At 44.6% G+C, this 24,308-nt stretch overlaps 1 protein-coding gene across 7 annotated transcripts in view; it reads right to left on the bottom strand.

Moving 5' to 3' along the window:
• LOC129825349 (1-phosphatidylinositol 4,5-bisphosphate phosphodiesterase beta-1-like) overlaps positions 1-24,308 on the bottom strand; it is a 285,736-nt gene that overhangs the window by 194,298 nt on the left and 67,130 nt on the right. For all 7 annotated transcript variants that reach the window (XM_055885380.1, XM_055885381.1, XM_055885375.1 and 4 more), the window contains exon 3: positions 15,842-15,910. In XM_055885380.1, coding sequence (XP_055741355.1) covers positions 15,842-15,910 — 69 coding nt within the window. The remainder of the gene's footprint in view (positions 1-15,841; positions 15,911-24,308) is intronic.

Below are 24,308 nucleotides of genomic sequence, written 5' to 3'. Positions count from 1 at the left end.
ATAGCCCTCTACTATTGTGTGTCTGTGGTGATTGTTCTGTGTCTGTGCTGATTGTTCTGTGTCTGTGCTGATTGTTCTGTGTCTGTGCTGATTGTTTTGTGTGTGTGGTTGTAGCTGATACGGGGTTTTGTTTTACCGACCACATTATTTCATAGCATCTGGCTCCATGTGTTTTCTCTACAGATAACAGTGGTTCTTTCAGGGCAGGCCGAAAGCCTTTGTAGACAGTTCTCATTGAAATTCCACCAGAACCCTATTTTCACCCCTCTCACTTGGTCTAGATTAACCTGTTTGTGTGGGTTCCTATGTGTGCGTGTGTGTGTATATGTGTGTGTGTGTGTGTGTGTGTGTGGGGGGGGGGGGGGGGGGGGTAAGTCTGAGAGAGTGTGTGCTTGTGTAATATGCACCAACGTCATTGTTCTTGAACATTAGCTGTTATGTGCTTATGTACCGATTGCATGAGAACATGCATAGAGTATGTTTTGTATCCAGTGTGCACCGAATCTGTGTACGTAAGAGCATGCATGCATGTGTAGCCTCCTACATGTGTGTGTGTGTGTGTGTGTGTGTGTGTGTGTGTGTGTGTGTGTGTGTGTGTGTGTGTGTGTGTGTGTGTGTGCGTGTGTGTGTGTGTGTGTGTGTGTCCACTGCACCGACCACACTACCGTAGCCTGGTAGAAGACAGTGACAGGCTCCTCTGCTATCTAGTGCACCATGCACAGTCAGTCAGGGAGGTGCAACCTCTGAGTCACACAAACACACACACACACACACACACACACACGCACACGCAGTATGTTAGGGCGAGACAGAGCATGTAGATATGATGGAACAGAAGCAGCGTATGGCCAGGCTAGATCACATCACCTCAATGCATCTCACTGCTCAGTCTGAATGGATCAACACACAGCAAGCACATTTTGGATACAGACACGCACATACAACCACACACATATAAACACGCACCCACACATAGACATAATGTACTTACATCCACATGTACGCACACACAGCTAGGAATCGCTGCCAAGTAAGCTACACTGACAACCAGCCAGGTCACAAGTGCTACAAGTCAGTATTCGACGTCCATCCATGTCTGAGGACGTTGAGAGAGGACTTGGAAACCGGGCCACTAGGGGCAACAGTGTGCTCTGTTATCTTCAAGTAAACTCAGCAAAAAAAGAAACGTCCTCTCACTGTCAACTGCGTTTATTTTCCGCAAACTTAACATGTGTAAATATTTGTATGAACATAACAAGATTCAACAACTGAGACATAAACTGAACAAGATCCACAGACATGTGACTAACAGAAATGGAATAATGTGTCCCTGAACAAAGGGGAGGTGGTTCATTGAACAAGCATGGGAAACAGTGTTTAAACCCTTTACAATGAAGATCTGTGAAATTATTTGGATTTTTACGAATTATCTTTGAAAGACAGGGTCCTGAAAAATGGACGTTTCTTTTTTTGCTGGGTTTAGATTTCAGTTTTCTTGACGGGAATGGCGGATAGGTGTAAACATCTACTTCTGGTGCCAAATGCTGCCAGTTTGAATCCAGCGCTAGAATTTTTTTTTTAGATTTTGTATTAAGCCTATCCCAAACCTTAACCTGTTCCTTAAGCATTCAGAGTTAATGCCTAACCTTAAGATTTCAGAGTTAATGCATAAACTTAACCCTAACATTAAAAATTCGGAGCTAATACCTAAACGTAACCTTAAATGTGGCCTTTTTGAACAACTTCGAAATTTGTCATTTGAGAAACATGGATGAATGTCTAATTCTAACGTGAGACTGTGAGATCTTGTTGGAACAACACATGTCAGTGAGGTTAGGTTAGCTTTATAGCAAGAACATCTTGAAAGAGTACTTCAATGAGATGATATCTCTATAAGTGTAACTGAGATGACACGTACAGAAGTGGTTTGGGTTTACTAAACATAAACATGGAGAAATAGCAAGCCTGTCATGATGACCCAGCGGATGCACAGCGCCCTACTGAAAGGCTGAATGCTTTTCTCCTGCGCTTTTTCTAAGAAAGAACAATTCCTGTCCATGAAAGTCAAAGCCGTCCTGGACTCGATTGTGGCTGATGTCTTTTAACACTAGAACCGCTAAAACAGTCAAACACATTTTTATTACCCTGACATTTTTAAAGTCTTGCCCTCCTCCATCCTTGACTTTTCCTTAATAAGTCTATATAACACACTGTCGTTGTTAGAATCCATATCACAAACAGAACTGGAGTTCTAACCAGTTTTAGGAGGGCATGTCATTTTTTTGAATGGTTTCCCAGTTGCCCCTCCTTCTCCCGACTTTAGGGCCTCTTCCGACAGTTGAAAGTGCCCCGCTGATAATCACCCAGATAATTGCTTCGAAACTATACCGAAATTAATTTCACACATCATGTATAACAACAGATTAAATAAATGAAGTAAAGTATGATCGGGAGAAAGGGGGAGAATGGGTGAGTGGGAAGCCAACAACGCATAATTATGTAATCACCAATTGTGAATGAAGAACAGGGCCGGCCATTCTATTGTACTGATCCACTCTAATTATAATCTTAAAATGGCATGTACCCAATATCAGTCCACCGAATCCAAGCAGTCTTATCAGACTACTCTGACCTACCTGGAGTAGGCTACACAGTGAGAGCGAGCGCAATTGTACATGTTGAACGGCTTTCAATATCTGGGAAAATATCCACATTGGTCAGCAGCAGGTGCGCGAGTGTCGGAGACCTTACTTTGGCAAGGAGAGGCATCTTACCATGGACAATTTCTTAACTACACTGTCATCGGCGAACAATTTGCTTGCAAAGAAAACAAGTCTGACTGGCACCATGAACAAAGTGAGACGGGAGCTGCCTCCCTCTGCGGAAAATAAGGCACGTGCACAGGCGTTGTACTCCACAAAGAATAACAAGACAACGGGAACAAAATTAAGCGAAAACCGGAAACTATTATGCACTACAATCAAACAAAGTGTGTCAAATGTGTTGTTAAGTGTTAGGACAAGGGATACCAGCTATATGAAATCCAACATGCCATTGAGTGAAAACGCACACAATATAAGCACACGCTGACAATAATTTACAATTTTCTGACTGCTGTCATATCGCCACTTATATTCATTATAATGCCATTATTGTTTTTATGCCGAGTTTCACTATTTATCAAGGCCACTTGGTGCTTATAATTATATTTATTTTGTTGTTATAAAAAATAAACTGTTATCGTGTTCCAACACATGCTTTCTGTTTCATTCTTGTAACAAAGGCACTCCACAAATACAATTTATTGATCACTTGAAGTTTGTTATTTAAAAAAAAAAAACGTATAGCCTACAGTAACATAAACGAATGAAAATGCTGTTGTGTTATTTGATATAAAATAAAAATCGTATTCTACTGTTACCCAAGGCCTTCATAAACACAACCAAATTATTATTTTTGCGATTGCATATATGAAATATATGAATTACACTTTTAGAATGTTGCAGTCAGAATGACTGCTCATTCGCTTGAAGGGGGGTCTCTCGCGGCCCAGTGGTTCTAGTATTAATCTTCCTATAGTGTGTCTATCTGGTTCCCTGGGAGCAGTCAGAATGATTGGGAGGGAAAAATACATGTGTTTCATTGAGGAAGAACAATGACTTAATATTGAATGGAGTTGGAGAAGTTATGGAGGTAGATAACGTTATGAAGTTATACAATTGGGAAACCAGAATTAAGTTAAGAAAATTGTGTTATGAAGAGGAAGTTATGAGGATCTAGTAATGTGGATCAAGCTATGATGATCAAGTTAGAAAGATCAAGTTATGAGAATCAAATTATGAGAATTAAGTTATGAGGTTTAGAGAATTTTTTTTGTGAGTGGCGAGGACAGGAACAGCCAGTTCCCTCTCAACTGTAATCTGGTCTAATAACAGACTTAATTTAAAATGGATTAAATAGAGATTTTTTTTTTGTCACTGGCCTACACGCAATACCCCATAAAATCAAAGTGGAAATTAATAAAAAATGAAAAGCTGAAATATCTTGAGTCAATAAGTATTGAACCCCTTTGACACAGCAAGCCTAAATAAGTTCAGGAGTAAAACATATGCTTAACAAGTCATAATAAGTTGCATGGACTCACTCTGTGTGCAATAATTGTCACGTTCCTGACCTTATTTGCCTTTGTTTTACTTTGTTTAGTTGGTCAGGACGTGAGCTGGGTGGGTAGTCTATGTTATGTGTTTCTATGTTTAGGTTCATTGGTAATTAGCCTTATATGGTTATCAATCAGGGACAGGTGTTTGACGTTTCCTCTGATTGAGAACCATATAAAGGTAGGCTGTTCACATTGTTTGTTTGTGGGTGATTGTCTTCCGTGTTTGTGTCTGTGCGCCACACGGGACTGTTTCGTTTGTTCGTTCGTTTGTGTAGTCTGTACCTGTTTGTGCGTTCTTCGTGTATATGTAAGTTCTCTAGTTCAGGTCTGTCTACGTTCGTTTTGTATTTTCCGAGTGTTTTCCGTATTCATTTTTTCCTTAATAAATATTCATCATGTCTGCATACAACGCTACATTTTGGTCCGACCCTTACTCCTTCTCCTCATCCGAGGAGGAGGAATTAGACAGCCGTTAGAATAATAGTCTTTAACATGATTTTTGAATGAGTACCTCATCTCTGTACCCCACACATACAATTATCTGTATGGTCCCTCAGTTGAGCAGTGAATTTCAAACATAGATTCAACCACAAAGACCAGGTAGATGTGTAAAAAAAAAAGCAGATATTTGAATATCTCTTTGAGCATGGTGAAGTTATGAATTACAGTTTGGATGGTGTATCAATACTCCCAGTCACTACAAAGATACAGATTTCCTTCCTAACTCAGTTACCGGAGAGTAAGGAAAACACTCAGGGTTTCATTAAAACAGTTACAGAGTTTAATGACTGTGATAGGAGAAAACTGAGGATGGATCAACAACATTGCACTGTAGTTACTTCCCAATACTAACCTAATTGACAGAGTGAAAAGAATGAAGCCTGTACAGAATAAAAATATTCCAAAACATGCATCATGTTGGCAACTAAAGTAATACTGCAAAATAATGTGGCAAAGCATTTAGTTTTTTGCCCTAAATACAAAGTGTTATGTTCGGGTCAAATCCAATACAACACATTACTGAGTACCACTCTACATATTTACAAGCATAGTGGTGGCTGCATTATGGGTATGTTAATAATCTTTAAGGACTGGAGAGTTTTTCAGGATAAAGAAGAAACGGAATGGAGCAAAGCACAGGCAAAATCTTCTAGGAAAACCTGGTTCAGTCTGTTTGCCACCAGACACTGGGAGATGCATTATCCTCCTTTCAGCAGGATAATGACCTAAAACACAAGGCCAAATCTACACTGGAGTTGACGAGTTACAGTTTTGACTTAAATCTGCTTGAAAATCTATGGAAACCTGAAAATGGCTGTTTAGCAATGATCAACAACAAATGAACATGAATCATTTTGAAAAGAATAATAGGCAAAAGTTTCCCAATTCCAGGTGCGAAAATCTCTTAGAGACTTACCCAGAAAGATGATCCTAACATGTATTGACTCAGGGGTTGAATACTTATCTAATCGAGATATATTAGTGTTTTATTTTTCTCAGTAATATTTCTTTCACTTTGACATTACATAGTATTTTGTGAAGATTGTTAAATTAAATCCATTTTAATCCCACTTTGTAATTATTTCTGAATACTTTTGCAAGGCACTGTATCTTTAGCTACAGTGCCTTGCAAAAGTATTCACCCCCCTTGGCGTTTTTCCTATTTTGTTGCATTACAACCTGTAATTTAAATGGATTTTATTTGAATTTCATGTAATGGACATACACAAAATAGTCTAAATTGGTGAAGTGAAATGAAAAAATAATAATTGTTTATTTAAAAAAAAAAATTGCAACCAATTACATTCAGAAGTCACATAATTAGTTAAATAAAGTCCACCTGTGTGCAATCTAAGATCACATGATCTGTCACATGATCTCGGTATATATACACCTGTTCTGAAAGGCCCCAGAGTCTGCAACACCACTAAGCAAGGGGCACCACCAAGCAAGCAGCACTATGAAGACCAAGGAGCTCTCCAAACAGGTCATGGACAAAGTTGTGGAGAAGTACAGATCATGGTTGGGTTATAAAAAATATCAGAAACTTTGAACATCCCACGGAGCACCATTAAATCCATTATTAAAAATGGAAAGAATATGGCACCACAACAAACCTGCCAAGAGAGGGCCGCCCACCAAAACTCATGAACCAGGCAACTAGGGCATTAATCAGAGAGGCAACAAAGAGACCAAAGATAACCGTGAAGGAGCTGCGAAGCTCCACAGAGGAGATTGGAGTATCTGTCCATAGGACCACTTTAAGACGTACCCTCAACAGAGCTGGGCTTTACGGAAGAGTGGCCAGAAGAAAATAAGCAAACATGTTTGGTGTTCGCCAACAGGCATGTGGGAGACTCCCCAAACATATGGAAGAAGGTACTCTGGTCAGATGAGACTAAAATTGAGCTTTTTGGCCATCAAGGAAAACGCTATGTCTGGCGCAACCCAACACCTCTCATCACCCTGAGAACACCATCCCCGCAGTGAAGCATGGTGGTGGCAGCAACATGCTGTGGGGATGTTTTTCATCAGCAAGGACTGGGAAACTGGTCAAATTTGAAGGAATGATGGATGGTGCTAAATACATGGAAATTCTTGAGGGAAACCTGTTTCAGTCTTCCAAAGATTTGAGACTGGGACGGAGGTTCATCTTCCAGCAGGACAATGACCCTAAGCATACTGATGAAGCAACACTCAAGTTGTATAAGGGGAAACATTTAAATGTCTTGGATTGGCCTAGTCAAAGCCCAGACCTCAATCCAATTGAGAATCTGTGGTATGACTTAAAGATTGCTGTACATCAGCGGAACCCATCCAACTTGCTGGAGCTGGAGCAGTTTTGCTTTGAAGAATTGGCAAAGATCCCAGTGGCTACCTACCCTACCTAGATGTGCCAAGCTTATAGAGACATACCCCAAGAGACTTGAGACTTGCAGCTGTAATTGCGGCAAAAGGTTGCGCTACAAAGTATTGACTTTGGAGGGGTGAATAGTTATGCACGCTCAAGTTTTCTGTTTTTATGTCTTATTTCTTGCTTGTTTCACAATAAAAAATATTTTGCATCTTCAAAGTGGTAGGCATGTTGTGTAAATCAAATGATACAAACCCCCCAAAAATCAATTTTAATTTCAGGTTGTAAGGCAACAAAATAGGAAAAATGCCAAGGGGGTGAATACTTTCGCAAGCCACTGTATACCAAACAATGAACACAAGCAGTTATCTGTTATGAAGAATATGGAATCGTCAGTATTCTGTTTTACTTTTCTATATGCAATGCTACATATGTTGTGTCTTGTTGAAATGAACAAGTCTCTGGCGTTCCTACCTCACCTGTTTGTTATAGAACATACATGGTTCTTAATCACAAAGAATATAGAATCGTCAGATTCTATGTTTCTATACCCCTGGCATTTCCATCAGTAATGACCAGGCGGGCCTGTGTCTGTAAGAAACAGATCCCAGACGTAGACAACACAGCCGTGAAATCCCTGGCAAGCCTGTTTAGACACATCTGACCTTCATTAACTACACAACAGCCCATCTCACATCAACACTGTGTCGGGCTGGCTCTGTCTGTCTGCTACATCTAGCTGTTATCTGAGATGACGCCACTCATCTTGAGGGACATTAAAGTAACCCACAAACCCACATAATAACCTATTTATAATTTAAAAAACAAACATTTGTTAGGGTGCTAGTGATGTTGCCTCTTGGCCAGGGCTCTCTCTGTCTCAATGGGACTGGCCTTGTTGAATAAATACAAATATGTTTTTATCTACCCTGTGTCCTTCCATAATAGAAGCAGGGACTTTGCTGTTCTTTATTGAAAAAGGAGGATTTGTATAATGAGGATGAGGCTGAGATAGAGGTACAAGCAGAGGTACAGTAGAGGATGAGGTAGAGGTAGAGATTCAAACACACCAGCTTGCTGGCTTGTTTACAGACATATTCAATCAATCCTTATCCCAGTCTGCTATTCCCACATGCTTCAAGAGGGCCACCATGTTCCTGTTCCCAAGAAAGCGAAGGTAACTGAGCTAAACGACTACCGCCCCGTAGCACTCACTTCCGTCATCATGAAGTGCTTTGAGAGACTAGTCAAGGACCATATCACCTCCACCCTACCTGACACCCTAGACCCACTCCAGTTTGCTTACAGCCCCAATAGGTCCACAGACGACGCAATCGCAAACACACTGCACACTGCCCTATCCCATCTGGACAAGAGGAATACCTATGTGAGAATGCTGTTCATGGTCTACAGCTCAGCATTTAACAACATAATACCCTCCAAACTCGTCACTAAGCTCAAGACCCTGGGTCTCGACTCCGCCCTGTGCAACTGGGTCCTGGACTTCCTGACGGGCCACCCCCAGTTGGTGAGGGTAGGTAACAACATCTCCACCCCACTGATACTCAACACTGGGGCCCCACAAGGGTGCGTCCTGAGCCCTTTCCTGTACTCTCTGTACACCCATGACTGCGTGGCCATGCACGCATCCAACTCAATCATCAAGTTTGCAGACGACACTACAGTGGTAGGCTTGATTACCAACAATGACGAGACGGCTTAAAGGGAGGAGGGGAGGGCCCTCGAAGTGTGGTGTCAGGAAAATAAACTCACACTCAATGTCAACAAAACATAGGAGATGATCGTGGACTTCAGAAAACAGCAGAGGGAGCTGCACCCTATCCACATTGACGAGACAGTAGTGGAGAGGGTGGAAAGTTTTAAGTTTCTCGGCGTACACATCACGGACAAACTGAAATGGTCCACCCACACAGACAGTGTAGTGAAGAAGGCACAGCAGCGACTCTTCAACCTCAGGAGGCTGAAGAAATTCGGCTTGTCACCAAAAACAAACACACACACACACACACACACACACACACACACACACACACACACACACACACACACACACACACACACACACACACACACACACACACACACACACACACACACACACACACACACACACACACACACACTTACACACAAACACACACAGTACACGCCCTTGTGTCTTCATCAGTTATAATTTAATTGTATAATATTTAAAATTCTCCTTTGCCTCTGCAGTCAATGACATACCCCGACAAATCCTTACAAATGCTTAAAGCATTTTCGCAAAAATCCTTGATAATCTGAAAGAGAGATCACTTAGGATTCAAACCACGGCCCTACAGGTACACTATATACTGTAGCTGCACAACCCTTCAAACTAGAGGATTCGGCTATTTCAGCCACACCCGTTGCTGACAGGTGTATAACATCGAGCACACACCCACCCAATCTCCATAGACAAACATTGGCAGTAGAATGGCCTTACTGAAGAACTCAGTGACTTTCAATGTGGCACCGTCATAAGATACCACCTTTCCAACAAGTCAGTTCATCAAATTTCTGCTAGAAATGCACCGGTCAGCATCGAAGTGGTAGGCCACAGATGCTCACAAAAGTGGAACGGCGAGTGCAGAAGCACGTAGCAACACTCACTACCAAGTTCCAAACTACCTCTGGGAGCAACATCAGCACAATAACTGTTCATCAGGGATCTTCATGAAGTGGGTTTCCATGGCCATGCAGCTGCACACAAGCCTAAGATCACCATGCACAATGCCAAGCATCGGCTGGAGTGGTGTAAAGCTCGCCGCCATTGGACTCTGGAGCAGTGGACACTCGTTCTCTGGAATGATGAATCACGCTTCACCATCTGGCATTCGGACAAATCTGGGTTTGGCAGATGCCAGGAGAACACTACCTGCCCCAATGCATAGTGCCAACTGTAAAGTTTAGTGGAAGAGGAATAATGGTCTGGGGCTGTTTTCTTGGTAAGGGCTAGGCCCCTTAGTTCCAGTGAAGGGTAATCTTAACGCAACAGCTTACAATGACATTCTACATGATTCTGTGTTTCCAACTTTGTGGCAACAGTTTGGGGATAGCCGTTTCCTGTTTCAGCATGACAATGCCCCCGTGCACAAAACAAGGTCAATACAGAAATGGTTTGTTGAGAACGGTGTGGAAGATATTGACTGGCCTGCACAGAACCCTGACCTCAACCCCATCAAACACATTTGGGATGAATTGGAATGCCGACTGAGAGCCAGGCCTAATTGCCAAACAATATGCTCTTGTGGCTGAATGGAAGCAAGTCCCAGCAGCACTGTACCAACATCTAGTGGAAAACCTTCCCAGAAGAGTGGAGGCTGTTATAGCAGCAAAGGGGGGACCAACTCCATATTAATGCCCATGATTTTTAAATGAGATGTTCGACGAGCAGGTGATTGTGGAAGAGATGTTTGACGAGCACTACATACTTTTGGTCATGTAGTGTATGTGCAGTGCAGTGCAGAGCATCAATAACTCACTGGTATTATCTCTGATTATTGCTTGTTGATTCTTTCTCTCTCACATATCTCTCCCTCTCCCTCATTTTCTTCCTCTCCTTCCCTTAATCCTCTTATTCCCTCTCCTCTCCATCCACTCCTTCTATTTTGTAGCCTCCCCATCCCCTCTCTGACCTCACGGTAATAGCTGTCTACTGGTATCCATCTGACCCTTCCCATGGTAATATATTTTAGAGGTTCAGTGTCTCCTCTCAGTAGTTTAGAACACATCCTCAGGAGGTTCAGTGTCTCCTCTCAGCAGTTTAGAACACATCCTCAGGAGGTTCAGTGTCTCCTCTCAGCAGTTTAGAACACATCCTCAGGAGGTTCAGTGTCTCCTCTCAGTAGTTTAGAACACATCCTCAGGAGGTTCAGTGTCTCTCCTCTCAGTAGTTTAGAACACATCCTCAGGAGGTTCAGTGTCTCCTCTCAGCAGTTTAGAACACATCCTCAGGAGGTTCAGTGTCTCCTCTCAGCAGTTTAGAACACATCCTCAGGAGGTTCAGTGTCTCCTCTCAGCAGTTTAGAACACATCCTCAGGAGGATCAGTGTCTCTCCTCTCAGCAGTTTAGAATACATCCTCAGGAGGTTCAGTGTCTCCTCTCAGTAGTTTAGAACACATCCTCAGGAGGTTCAGTGTCTCCTCTCAGTAGTTTAGAATACATCCTCAGGAGGTTCAGTGTCTCCTCTCAGCAGTTTAGAACACATCCTCAGGAGGTTCAGTGTCTCCTCTCAGCAGTTTAGAACACATCCTCAGGAGGTTCAGTGTCTCCTCTCAGCAGTTTAGAACACATCCTCAGGAGGTTCAGTGTCTCCTCTCAGCAGTTTAGAACACATCCTCAGGAGGTTCAGTGTCTCCTCTCAGCAGTTTAGAACACATCCTCAGGAGGATCAGTGTCTCCTCTCAGTAGTTTAGAACACATCCTCAGGAGGATCAGTGTCTCTCCTCTCAGCAGTTTAGAATACATCCTCAGGAGGTTCAGTGTCTCCTCTCAGCAGTTTAGAATACATCCTCAGGAGGTTCAGTGTCTCCTCTCAGTGGTTTAGAATACATCCTCAGGAGGATCAGTGTCTCCTCTCAGCGGTTTAGAACACATCCTCAGGAGGTTCAGTGTCTCCTCTCAGCTGTTTAGAACACATCCTCAGGAGGTTCAGTGTCTCCTCTCAGCAGTTTAGAACACATCCTCAGGAGGTTCAGTGTCTCCTCTCAGTAGTTTAGAACACATCCTCAGGAAGTTCAGTGTCTCCTCTCAGCAGTTTAGAACACATCCTCAGGAGGTTCAGTGTCTCCTCTCAGTAGTTTAGAACACATCCTCAGGAGGTTCAGTGTCTCTCCTCTCAGTAGTTTAGAATACATCCTCAGGAGGTTCAGTGTCTCCTCTCAGTAGTTTAGAACACATCCTCAGGAGGTTCAGTGTCTCTCCTCTCAGTAGTTTAGAATACATCCTCAGGAAGTTCAGTGTCTCCTCTCAGTAGTTTAGAACACATCCTCAGGAAGTTCAGTGTCTCCTCTCAGCAGTTTAGAATGCATCCTCAGGAGGATCAGTGTCTCCTCTCAGCAGTTTAGAACACATCCTCAGGAGGTTCAGTGTCTCCTCTCAGTAGTTTAGAACACATCCTCAGGAGGTTCAGTGTCTCTCCTCTCAGTAGTTTAGAATACATCCTCAGGAGGTTCAGTGTCTCTCCTCTCAGTAGTTTAGAATACATCCTCAGGAGGTTCAGTGTCTCTCCTCTCAGTAGTTTAGAATACATCCTCAGGAGGTTCAGTGTCTCCTCTCAGCAGTTTAGAATACATCCTCAGAAGCAGGGCCTAAAATGAACACCAACCACCTGCCAAATGCGGGTAGATTTTGGCATTGGTGGGTAAGATGTCTATTTCACTAGCCACGTTGGCTGGTCTGTCAGGGATCCACTATGCAAGCATTTCACTCACATTTGTGAATAAAAATAGTCAAGTATCATCACATGTATAGTAAAATAAATGTTGCAGTAGCTGTTTTCAAAGTATTTCCGCCTTTTTGTTTCATAGCTAGTAAATGTATTGCACAAAGTCAAAGAACTACAAATCCTATATAGTCTACCTCGCGCTGCAACACTGCCTGGCTAGAGGTTGTGTGCATGTGAAGAGCTGAGTGAAAGGAGGGGGGAGTCACATCGTGCCAGGCTTTATCCACTTTACTCAACTTGAGTGGGTTGAGTCACTGACGTGATCTTCCTGTCCGGTGGAGGAGATCTTCATGGGCTATACTCAGGCTTGTCTCCGGGTAGTAATTTGGTGGTCTGTTGATATCCCTCTAATGGTGTGAGGGCTGTGCTTTGGCAAAGTGGGTGGGGTTATATCCCGCTCGGTTTGCCCTGTCACGTGGTATCGTCGTATGGGGCCACAGTGTCTCCCAACCCCTCCTGTCTCAGCCTCCAGTATTTATGCTGCAGTAGTTTGTGTCGGGGGCTAGGGTCAGTCTGCTATATCTGGAGTATTTCTTCTGTCTTATCCGGTGTCCTGTGTGAATTTAAGTATGCTCTCTCTAATTCTCTCTCTCTTTCTTTCTCTCTCTCTCTCTCGGAGGACCTGAGCCCTAGGACCATGCCTCAGGACTACCTGACCTGATGACTCCTTGCTGTCCCCAGTCCACCTGGCCGTGCTGCTGCTCCAGTTTCAACTGTTCTGCATGTGGCTGTGGAACCCTGACCTGTTCACCGGATGTGCTACCTGTCCCAGACCTGCTGTTTTCAATTCTCTAGAAACAGCAGGAGCGGTAGAGATACTCTGAATGATCGGCTATGAAATTTGACATTTACTCCTGAGGTGCTGACCTGTTACACCCTCGACAACCACTGTGATTATTATTATTTGACCCTGCTGGTCATCTATGAACATTTGAACATCTTGGCCATGATCTGTTATAATCTCCACCCGGCACAGCCAGAAGAGGACTGGCCACCTCTCATAGCCTGGTTCCTCTCTTGTTTTCTTCCTAGGTTCTGGCCTTTCTAGGGAGTTTTTCTTAGCCACTGTGCTTCTACACCTGCATTGCTTGCTGTTTGGGGTTTTAGGCTGGGTTTCTGTACACTTTGTGACATCAGCTGACGTAAGAAGGGCTTTATATATAAATTTGATTGATTAAAGCTGCAATATTTAACTTTTCGGGTGACCTGACCAAATTCACATAGAAATGTGAGTTATAGATCTGTCAAACTCATTGAAAGCAAGTCTAAGAAGTGGTAGACCTGTTCTATGTAAGCTATTTCTATGCTTTCCGTTCTTTAGTTTAGTTTTTGCGTCTCTTACTTCCGGTTTTGTACACCAGCTGAAAATACTATTTTTGGTTATTGAAAATATATTTCACAGCGGTTTAGATAATACAATGATTATCTGCACTGCTTGTTTTGTCACATAAACTGAAATTAGGCGAACTATTCAAATTTTTGTAACCAGGAAATGGTGGAGCGATTTTTGCATATTGCCCCTTTAAAGTGAGGCATGAATGGCCAGAGAGCCATAGAGAATTCCATATTTGGCCTGGAATTGTCCCCAAATATGCCTGACAGATTCTCTGACGGTTGCAGATAGTTTGCCAATGTGAGAATGCGTACATATTCCTATGAGATTGGTCACAACCAACTCAAATTCAGTTTGGCATCAAAAGCAACAGCTGCCAGTGTGTTGGTATGCATCATTAGCAGGCTGTCTGCTCTTCAGTCTGCTCTTAGAAGGAGAGCATCACAAAGGTCCATTCCATCCAAATACTACAATTTAATATGTTGTTGTTTACCATAGCAATTAGTGATTCGTGCCAACGGTCGTTATGTCAAAGTCTCCTTGACTCCTGGTGTAGCAGCTGTAGCCAGAATGTGACACTCAGACACACCCAAGGACATGACATTGCTCAATAACACTAGGCTGTGCCTCGTTTGAAGTAGTGCTTGTTTATAGGTTGTCTGTTTATGTGTCGAGGGTTTTGGAGCATGGCAAAGGAATTTGCTTTGTAAAAATGACAAGACAATAACTATTCTGTTCTATACTATTCCCAATGCCAGTCTGGCAGATCTGACTAATCTGGGGGTATTTCTGTGTGCAAATGAGTACACACGCACACACACACCATTGTACAGTGATATCCAGTTCTGTATCCATCTGCAGATATATTCAAATGTCCATGTCAGATCCCTACAGCAAACAGAGCCGTGTCTCTCTCTTCCTCTTTCACCTCATATTCCTGTCCAGCCTCCATAAAACAAAAAAAATATCCTATTAGCTTGTCTGTCTTCCAGTATTTCTCATAAAGCCCTGTTATATCCTATTTGCTTGTCTGTCTTCCAGTATTTCTCATAAAGCCCTGTTATATCCTATTTGCTCGTCTGTCTTCCAGTATTTCTCATAAAGCCCTTGTCACGTTCCTGACCTGTTTTCTGTTGTTTTGTATGTGTGTAGTCGGTCAGGGCGTGAGTTGGGGTGGGCATTCTATGTTATGTGTATCTATGTTGGTTAATGGGTTACCTGATATGGTTCTCAATTAGAGGCAGGTGGTTTACGTTTCCTCTGATTAAGAGCCATATTAAGGTAGGTTGTTTCACATTGTTTGTTGTGGGTGGTTGTCTTCCGTGTCTGTGTATGTTGCACCACACGGGATTGTTTCGGTTTGTTCGTTCGTTTATGTAGTCTGTACCTGTTTCATGCGTTCTTCGTGTTTATGTAAGTTCGTTAGTTCAGGTCTGTCTACGTGCGTTTGTTATTTTGTAAATATTCAAGTGTATTTCGTGTCAGTCTTCGTCTTGCAATAAGTCATTATGTCAAATTACCACGCTGCATATTGGTCCACTGATCCTTCTCGCCTCTCCTCGTCTGAGGAGGAGGACGAAGTAGACAATCGTTACAGCCCTGTTATATCCTATTTGCTCGTCTGTCTTCCAGTATTTCTCATAAAGCCCTGTTATATCCTATTTGCTCGTCTGTCTTCCAGTATTTCTCATAAAGCCCTGTTATATCCTATTTGCTCGTCTGTATTCCAGTATTTCTCATAAAGCCCTGTTATAAACTTTGGAACTGAGTTTTTGGCAGAACGACAATAAGGCTGTGTTTAGACAGGAAGGCCAATTCTGATATTTTTTTCACTAATTGGTCTTTTGACCAATCAGATCAGTTCTGGAAAAGATCTGATGTGATCTTTTTAGTGGAATTAGTGGAAAAAAGATCAGAATTGGTCTGCTTGTCTAAGATACACAGATGTACATCTGAATCTAATTGAATCGTTCACTGAGCAGAAATCACTGGCCCGACTGACTTACCTTTGGCGTTTTTGTGCATTTTCCATTCCTGGCGTCCTTGATGTATGCAATGTCCAGGAGATCAGTGTCCTGTAAACAAGCAACAGAAATAGAGTGGTAAGATTCAGTCACATGTGGGTTTGTCCAGTGGGTGTGTGTGTGCACGTGTGTAAGATAGTGGATAGGAAACACATCAGCCTTTGTGGCCTGGGGGAACCCTTTGGAGAGGATGTGATGTGTATCACCTAGTCTAGAAACACAAACACTCACTGTCATAGAGTAACACACTCACTCTCGTACAGTAACACACTCACTGTCGTACAGTAACACTCTCACTGTCGTACAGTAACACACTCACTGTCGTACAGTAACACTCTCACTGTCGTACAGTAACACACTCACTGTCGTACAGTAACACTCTCACTGTCGTACAGTAACACTCTCACTGTCGTACAGTAACACACTCACTGTCGTACAGTAACACACTCACTGTCGTACAGTAACACACTCACTGTCGTACAGTAACACTCTCACTGTCGTACAGTAACACTCTCACTGTCGTACAGTAACACACTCACTGTCGTACAGTAACACACTCACTGTCGTACAGTAACACTCTCACTGTCGTACAGTAACACACTCACTGTCGTACAGTAACACACTCACTGTCGTACAGTAACACACTCACTGTCGTACAGTAACACACTCACTGTTGTACAGTAACACTCTTGTGTGTAAGCAGTAGCAATTAGGACACAAGTAGGTAACACATATCCCTAAGTGGACTGATGTCCTGCCAAACAGTGGATACACACTCATCAGTACACACACACACACACACACACACACACACACACACACACACACACACACACACACACACACACACACACACACACACACACACACACACACACACACACACACACACACACACACACAGTGACGATGTACCTGTGATCTTTTTCTCTCATTCTCTCCTCACAAATGGAGTGCTGTTTGTTGCAGACATTGCTAGCTTTCTACAGTCTGATATCGCTAGTCCCATCAAACAATCTTGCATTGTGAAAAGAACGCCAGAGTCTCACTTACTGTAGGCCTATTTGGAAAGTAATGATTAGTATTTGTCTTCTTTTTGTTTGGTAACACCAACCTGTCTCTCACCTCCGCTCAGAAATGGCTACGAGGGGAGCAGCACACGCCGGTCAAGTTTACCACTCTATCCACAGGTTTTGCACCTTTCGTTATTTGGTGTGTGTTGACATCCTACGTAGTGTATGTGTATATTAGCACTCTGACTAGGCTGGGCTGAATGACTAGAGGTCAATGTAGCAGGCCATTACAGGGTTCTACTCAAGCCTTACTCTCAACGAAGCATCTCTTTCTCTTTCTCTCTCTCTCTACCTCTGCTCTCTCCTTTTCTCTCCCTCTCTCTTGCTAATGAAAGAAGGATATGAGGAAGGAACCATATTTTGATTTACATATGTCTCTCTCCACCAGGGCTCTCACTAACCACATCTGAAATACCACAGCACCCCTGCTTCGAATGTAGGTCTAGACTTCACTAAGGATCCATTATTGATTCAGAATTCCACATTCCATTTGAGAGTTCCAGTTCCACGGTCTTAGCTAGTCTAAAAGCACTGTTGATGTTGCTCAAAGTGGGGGCCCTGAAATATTGACAATACATAGAGGCATTGGAGGCGGCCTGACATTGGCAAGTGTTCTAGTTCTCGGTCTATGGGATTAAAATAATACAATTACATTTACATTTAAGGGAGCACCCCCCCCCCCCCCCTATCCACATCGACGGGACAGCAGTGCAGAAGGTGGAAAGTTTTAAGTTCCTCGGTGTACATATCACCGACAAACTGAAATTGTCCACGCACACAGACAGTGTGGTGAAGAAGGCGCAATACCGCCTCTTCAAATCAAATCAAAGTTTATTTGTCACATACACAGTGAAATGTTTACTTACACGCTCTAACCAATAGTGCAAAAATGGTATTAGGTGAACAATAGGTAAGTAAAGAAATAAAACAACAGTAAAAAGACAGGCTATATACAGTAGCAAGGCTATAAAAGTAGCGAGGCTACATAGAGACATCGGTTTGCCAGGCTGATTGAGGTAGTATGTACATGTAGATGGTTAAAGTGACTATGCATATATGATGAACAGAGAGTAGCAGTAGCGTAAAAGAGGGGTTGGCGGGTGGCAGGTGGCGGGACACAATGCAGATAGCCCGGTTAGCCAATGTGCGGGAGCACTGGTTGGTCGGTCCAATTGAGGTAGTATGTATATGAATGTATAGTTAAAGTGACTATGCATATATGATAAACAGAGTGTAGCAGCAGCGTAAAAAGAGGGGTTGTGAAGTGGTTGGGGTAGCCATTTGATTACCTGTTCAGGAGTCTTATGGCTTGGGGGGAATAGGCTTTATCGTACCTCTTCACAACTGTCTTGGTGTGTTTGGACCATTCTAGTTTGTTGTTGATGTGGACACCAAGGAACTTGAAGCTCTCAACCTGCTCCACTACAGCCCTGTCGGCGAGAATTGGGGTGTGCTCGGTCCTCCTTTTCCTGTAGTCCACAATCATCTCCTTAGTCTTGGTTACGTTGAGGGATAGGTTGTTATTCTGGCACCACCCGGCCATGTCTCTGACTTCCTCCCTATAGGCTGTCTCGTGGTTGTCAGTGATCAGGCCTACCACTGTTTTGTCATCTGCAAACTTAATGATGGTGTTGGAGTCGTGCCTGGCCATGCAGTCGTGGGTGAACAGGGAGTACAGGAGGGGACTGAGCACACACCCCTGGGGAGCTCCAGTGTTGAGGATCAGCGTGGCAGATGTGTTACTACCTACCCTCACAACCTGGGGGGGCGGCCCGTCAGGAAGTCCAGGATCCAGTTGTGGAGGGAGGTGTTTAGTCCCAGGATCCTTAGCTTAGTGATGAACTTTTAGGGTACTATGGTGTTGAACGCTGAGCTGTAGTCAATGAATAGCATTCTCACATTAGTGTTCCTTTTGTCCAGGTGGGAAAGGGCAGTGTGGAGTGCAATAGAGATTGCATCATCTGTGGATCTGTTTGGGCGGTATGCAAATTGGAGTGGGTCTAGGGTTTCTGGGATAATGATGTTGATGTGAGCCATTACCAACCTTTCAAAGCACTTCATGTCTACAGACGTGAGTGCTACGGGTCTGTAGTCATTTAGGCAGGTTGCCTTTGTGTTCTTGTGCACAGGGACTATGGTGGTCTGCTTGAAACATGTTGGTATTACAGACTCAATCAGGGACCTGCTGGAGGTCATTTTGCAGGGCTCAGGCAGTGCTCCTCCTTGCACAAAGGCGGAGGTAACGGTCCTGCTGCTGGGTTGTTGCCCTCCTACGGCCTCCTCCACGTCTCCTGATGTACTGGCCTGTCTCCTGGTAGCGCCTCCATGCTCTGGACACTACGCTGACAGACACAGCAAACCTTCTTGCCACAGCTCGCATTGATGTGCCATCCTGGATGACCTGCACTACCTAAGCCACTTGTGTGGGTTGTAGACTCCGTCTCATGCTACCACTAGAGTGAAAGCTCCGCCAGCATTCAAAAGTGACGAAAACATCAGCCAGGAAGCATTGGAACTGAGAAGTGGTCTGTGGTCACCACCTGCAGAACCATTCCTTTATTGGGGGTGTCTTGCTAATTGCCTATAATTTCCACCTTTTGTCTATTCCATTTGCACAACAGCATGTGAAATGTATTGTCAATCAGTGTTGCTTCCTAAGTGGACAGTTTGATTTCACAGAAGTGTGATTGACTTGGAATTACATTGTGTTGTTTAAGTGTTCCCTTTATTTTTTTGAGCAGTGTATATCCTGTATCCTTCACTATCTATTCTTTACTATCTATTGCATCTTAGCCGCTCTGTCACTGCTCATCCATATATTTTATACTTATATATTCTCATCCCATTCCTTTACTAGATTGTGTGTATTAGGTTTTGTTGTGGAATCTGTTAGATATTACCTGTTATATACTGCTGCACTGTGTCACGATCGTGTGGCGGATTGACGGACCAAAACGCAGCAGTTGGAAAATAAGCCATCTTCTTTTATTTTAAAAGATGACGAAAAATAAACACGAAACACTTAATACAAACTATACAAAACAACAAACGACCGTGAAGCTAAATAACGTTGTGCACATACACACACAGGCTACAAACGTTCTACATAGACAACACTAGACATATACACTCAACACAAAACCATCTACTACACCCCATAACCCCTTTACCAAATAAACACCCAAAACCAACAAAACATAAACATTACCCATGTCACACCGTTAACCTAAGTAAAATAATAAAGAAAACAAAGAATAATAAGGCCAGGGCGTGACATAACCCCCCCCTTGAGGCGCGAACTCCGGGCGCACCATACACAGTCTAGGGGAGGGTCTGGGTGGGCTCCCCTCCACGGTGGCGGCTCCGGCTCTGGTCGTAGTCCCCACGTCACCACAGTACCTAACCACCTCCTAGGCTTCCTCCAAACGACCCCCCTCCACATTAACCCCATTGCATTAAGGGGGAGTTCCGGACTAAGGGACAGCTCCGGACTAAGGACCAGTACCAGGGTAAGGGGCAGTACCAGGGTCAGGGGCAGTACCAGGGTCAGGGGCAGTACCAGGGTAAGGGGCAGCACCAGGGTAAGGGGCAGCACCAGGGTAAGGGGCAGCACCAGGGTAAGGGGCAGCACCAGGGTAAGGGGCAGCACCAGGGTAAGGGACAGCTCCAGGGTAAGGGGCAGCTCCGGACTGAGGGACTGCAGCTCCGGACTGAGGGACTGCAGCTCCGGACTGAGGGACGGCCCATGGCTGGCTGACAGATCTGGCTGCTCATGGCTGGCTAACGGATCTGGCTGCTCATGGCTGGCTAACTGATCTGGCTGCTCATGGCTGGCTGACGGATCTGGCTGCTCATGGCTGGCTGACGGATCTGGCTGCTCATGGCTGGCTGACGGATCTGGCTGCTCATGGCTGGCTGACGGATCTGGCTGCTCATGGCTAGCTGACGGATCTGGCTGCTCATGGCTAGCTGACGGATCTGGCTGCTCATGGCTAGCTGACGGATCTGGCTGCTCATGGCTAGCTGACGGATCTGGCTGCTCATGGCTAGCTGACGGATCTGGCTGCTCATGGCTAGCTGACGGATCTGGCTGCTCATGGCTAGCTGACGGATCTGGCTGCTCATGGCTAGCTGACGGATCTGGCTGCTCATGGCTAGCTGACGGATCTGGCTGCTCATGGCTGGCTGACTGATCTGGCTGCTCCTGTCTGATTGGCGGCTCTGGCAGATCCTGTCTGGTTGGCGGCTCTGGCAGATCCTGTCTGGTTGGCGGCTCTGGCAGATCCTGTCTGGTTGGCGGCTCTGGCAGATCCTGTCTGACGGACGGCTCTAGCGGCTCCTGTCTGGCTGGCGGCTCTAGCGGCTCCTGTCTGGCGGACGGCTCAGTAGGCTCATGGCAGACGGGCGGCTTTGCAGGCTCATGGCAGACGGGCGGCTTTGCAGGCTCATTGCAGACGGATGGCTCAGATGGCGCTGGGGAGACGGATGGCTCAGATGGCGCTGGGGAGACGGATGGCTCAGATGTCGCTGGGGAGACGGATGGCTCAGATGGCGCTTGGCAGACGGGCAGTTCAGTCATCGCTGTGCAGACGGCAGACTCCTGCCGGCTGAGGCGCACTGTAGGCCTGGTGCGTGGTGCCGGGACTGGTGGCACCGGGCTGGGGACACGCATCTCAGGGCTAGTGCGGGGAGCAGCAACAGGACTCACAGGACTCTGGGGACACACAGGAGGCTTGATGCGTGGTTTAGGCACTGGTGGTAAAGGGCAGGAGACACGCACCATATAGCTAGTGCGTGGAGGAGGCACTGGTGGTACTGGGTTGGGGCGGGGAGGTGGCGCCGGAAATACCGGACCGTGCAGGCGTACTGGCTCCCTTGAGCGCCGAGCCTGCCCAACCTTACCTGGTTGTATGCTCCCCGTCGCCTGACCAGTGCGGGGAGGTGGAATAACCCGCACCGGCCTATGTAGGCGAACCGGGGACACCATGCGTAAGGCTGGTGCCATGTACGCCGGCCCGAGGAGACGCACTGGTGACCAGATGCGTTGGGCCGGCTTCATGACATACGGCTCAACGCTCAGTCTAGCCCGGCCGATACGTGGAGCTGAAATGTACCGAACCGGGCTATGCACGCGTACAGGAGACACCGTGCGCTCTACTGCGTAACACGGTGTCTGCCCGTACTCCCGCTCTCCACGGTAAGTACAGGGAGTAGGCGCAGGTTTCCTACCTGACTTCGCCACACTCCCTTTAAGGCCCCCCCCAAGAAATTTTTGGGTTGTACTCACGGGTTTCCAGCCTTGTCTCCGTGCTGCCTCCTCATATCGCCTCCTCTCGGCTTTAGCTGCCTCCAGCTCTTCACGAGGAAGGCGATATTCTCCCGGTTGAGCCCACGGCCCCTTACCATCCAGTATCTCCTCCCATGTCCATGAATCTTGTGTAGGTAGGTCCTGTTGCCGCTTTCCATGCCGCTTGGTCCTATAATGGTGAGTAATTCTGTCACGATCGTGTGGCGGATTGACGGACCAAAACGCAGCAGTTGGAAAATAAGCCATCTTCTTTTATTTTAAAAGATGACGAAAAATAAACACGAAACACTTAATACAAACTATACAAAACAACAAACGACCGTGAAGCTAAATAACGTTGTGCACATACACACACAGGCTACAAACGTTCTACATAGACAACACTAGACATATACACTCAACACAAAACCATCTACTACACCCCATAACCCCTTTACCAAATAAACACCCAAAACCAACAAAACATAAACATTACCCATGTCACACCCTGACCTAACTAAAATAATAAAGAAAACAAAGAATAATAAGGCCAGGGCGTGACACACTGTCAGATCTAGAAGCATTTCGCTACACTCACAATAACATCTGCTTACCATGTGTATGTGACCAATAAAATTTCATTTGTTTTGACATTTTACTGATATAGATGTTCATATATAAAGTGATTTACAATAAGTGTATTCAATGAAGGTAAAGCAACCACCAAATCACATTAAATCAAATCATGTATCCCTCCACTTAAAAATAAGTGTGAAGACAATTATTTGGCGTCAAAAATGACTAAACTAACTGTGATTGGTGTAAAGGACGGGACAGAAGCATCACAAGTAATCTTCTGTCACGACTAACGTCATGAGAATCACACGCAGCCGTCACAGTCAAATGGTTAGGGAGAGAGAGAGGGGGAGCCTATCTTTCTAACCATACTATTTCACGCTGATTTGCTACAACGTTGTCTCTGAGACGAGCTGTAATATGATTATGTATAAACTGAACTCCCTACCCTGGTCAGAAGGAAACTCTGTCCCAAAAAGCACTTTATTCCCTACATAAGGTACTACTTTTGACCAGAGTCCTCTGCCATATGGTCCCGGGTCAAAAATTGTGAAATTTGTAGGGAATAGGGTGCCATTTGGAACGCAAGCCTATCTTTCTGGAGTCTGAGCCTCGGGTCAAAGCGGTCAACCTTACGTCAAAGAATCTGCTATGACTAATTCTCTCTCTTGTCTCTCTCCATCTGTCTCTCTCTCTTTTCTTTATGTCCATCTCTCTCTCAATCTAGCTCTTGGAGATTGAGGCCATGAGGTGGAGAATGAACCTGGCTGAGCAGTGAACTGACTGGCTGCCACCAGGATAGTTCTGTCCCAAATGATACCATATTCTCCATATACTGCACCACTTTTGATCAGGGCCCATAGGCATAAACCAACAACTGACACTATCCAGAAAGACAAGCCATGTATAGTTATAAGAACAATCCAGATGGAAGGAATATACCTTGTTTGATTATGTGACGCACATATCCATATGATGATTACTACAGGAGCACTTTATTCTTACCTCTACACTCCTTTAACAACTGGAGTCTTATATCTCCCTCTCTAACTTTAAACATCAGTTGTCAGAGCAGCTTACCGATCACTGTACCTGTACACAGCCAATCTGTAAATAGCACACCCAACTACCTCATCCCCATATTGTTATTTATCTTCTTGCTCTTTTGCACCCCAGTATCTCTACTTGCACATCATCATCTGCACATCTATCACTCCAGTGTTAATGCTACATTGTAATTATTTTGCCTGTATGGCCTATTTATTGCCTTACCTCCCTACTCTTCTACATTTGCACACACTGTACATAGATTGTTCTATTGTGTTATTGACTGTATGTTTGTTTATGTGTAACTCTGTGTTGTTGTTTTTGTCGCACTGCTATGCTTTATCTTGGCCAGGTCGCAGTTGTAAATGAGAACTTGTTCTCAACTGTTCTACCTGGTTAAATAAAGGTGAAAAAAACAACAAAAAAACATGTACAGTACATGACCAAAAGTATGTGGCGGCTGCTC

This window comes from Salvelinus fontinalis, chromosome 27, assembly GCF_029448725.1.
Source record: "Salvelinus fontinalis isolate EN_2023a chromosome 27, ASM2944872v1, whole genome shotgun sequence".
Taxonomy (NCBI): domain Eukaryota; kingdom Metazoa; phylum Chordata; class Actinopteri; order Salmoniformes; family Salmonidae; genus Salvelinus; species Salvelinus fontinalis.
Note: the sequence above shows the minus strand (reverse complement) of the source record. Positions and strands in the feature narration are given on the sequence as shown.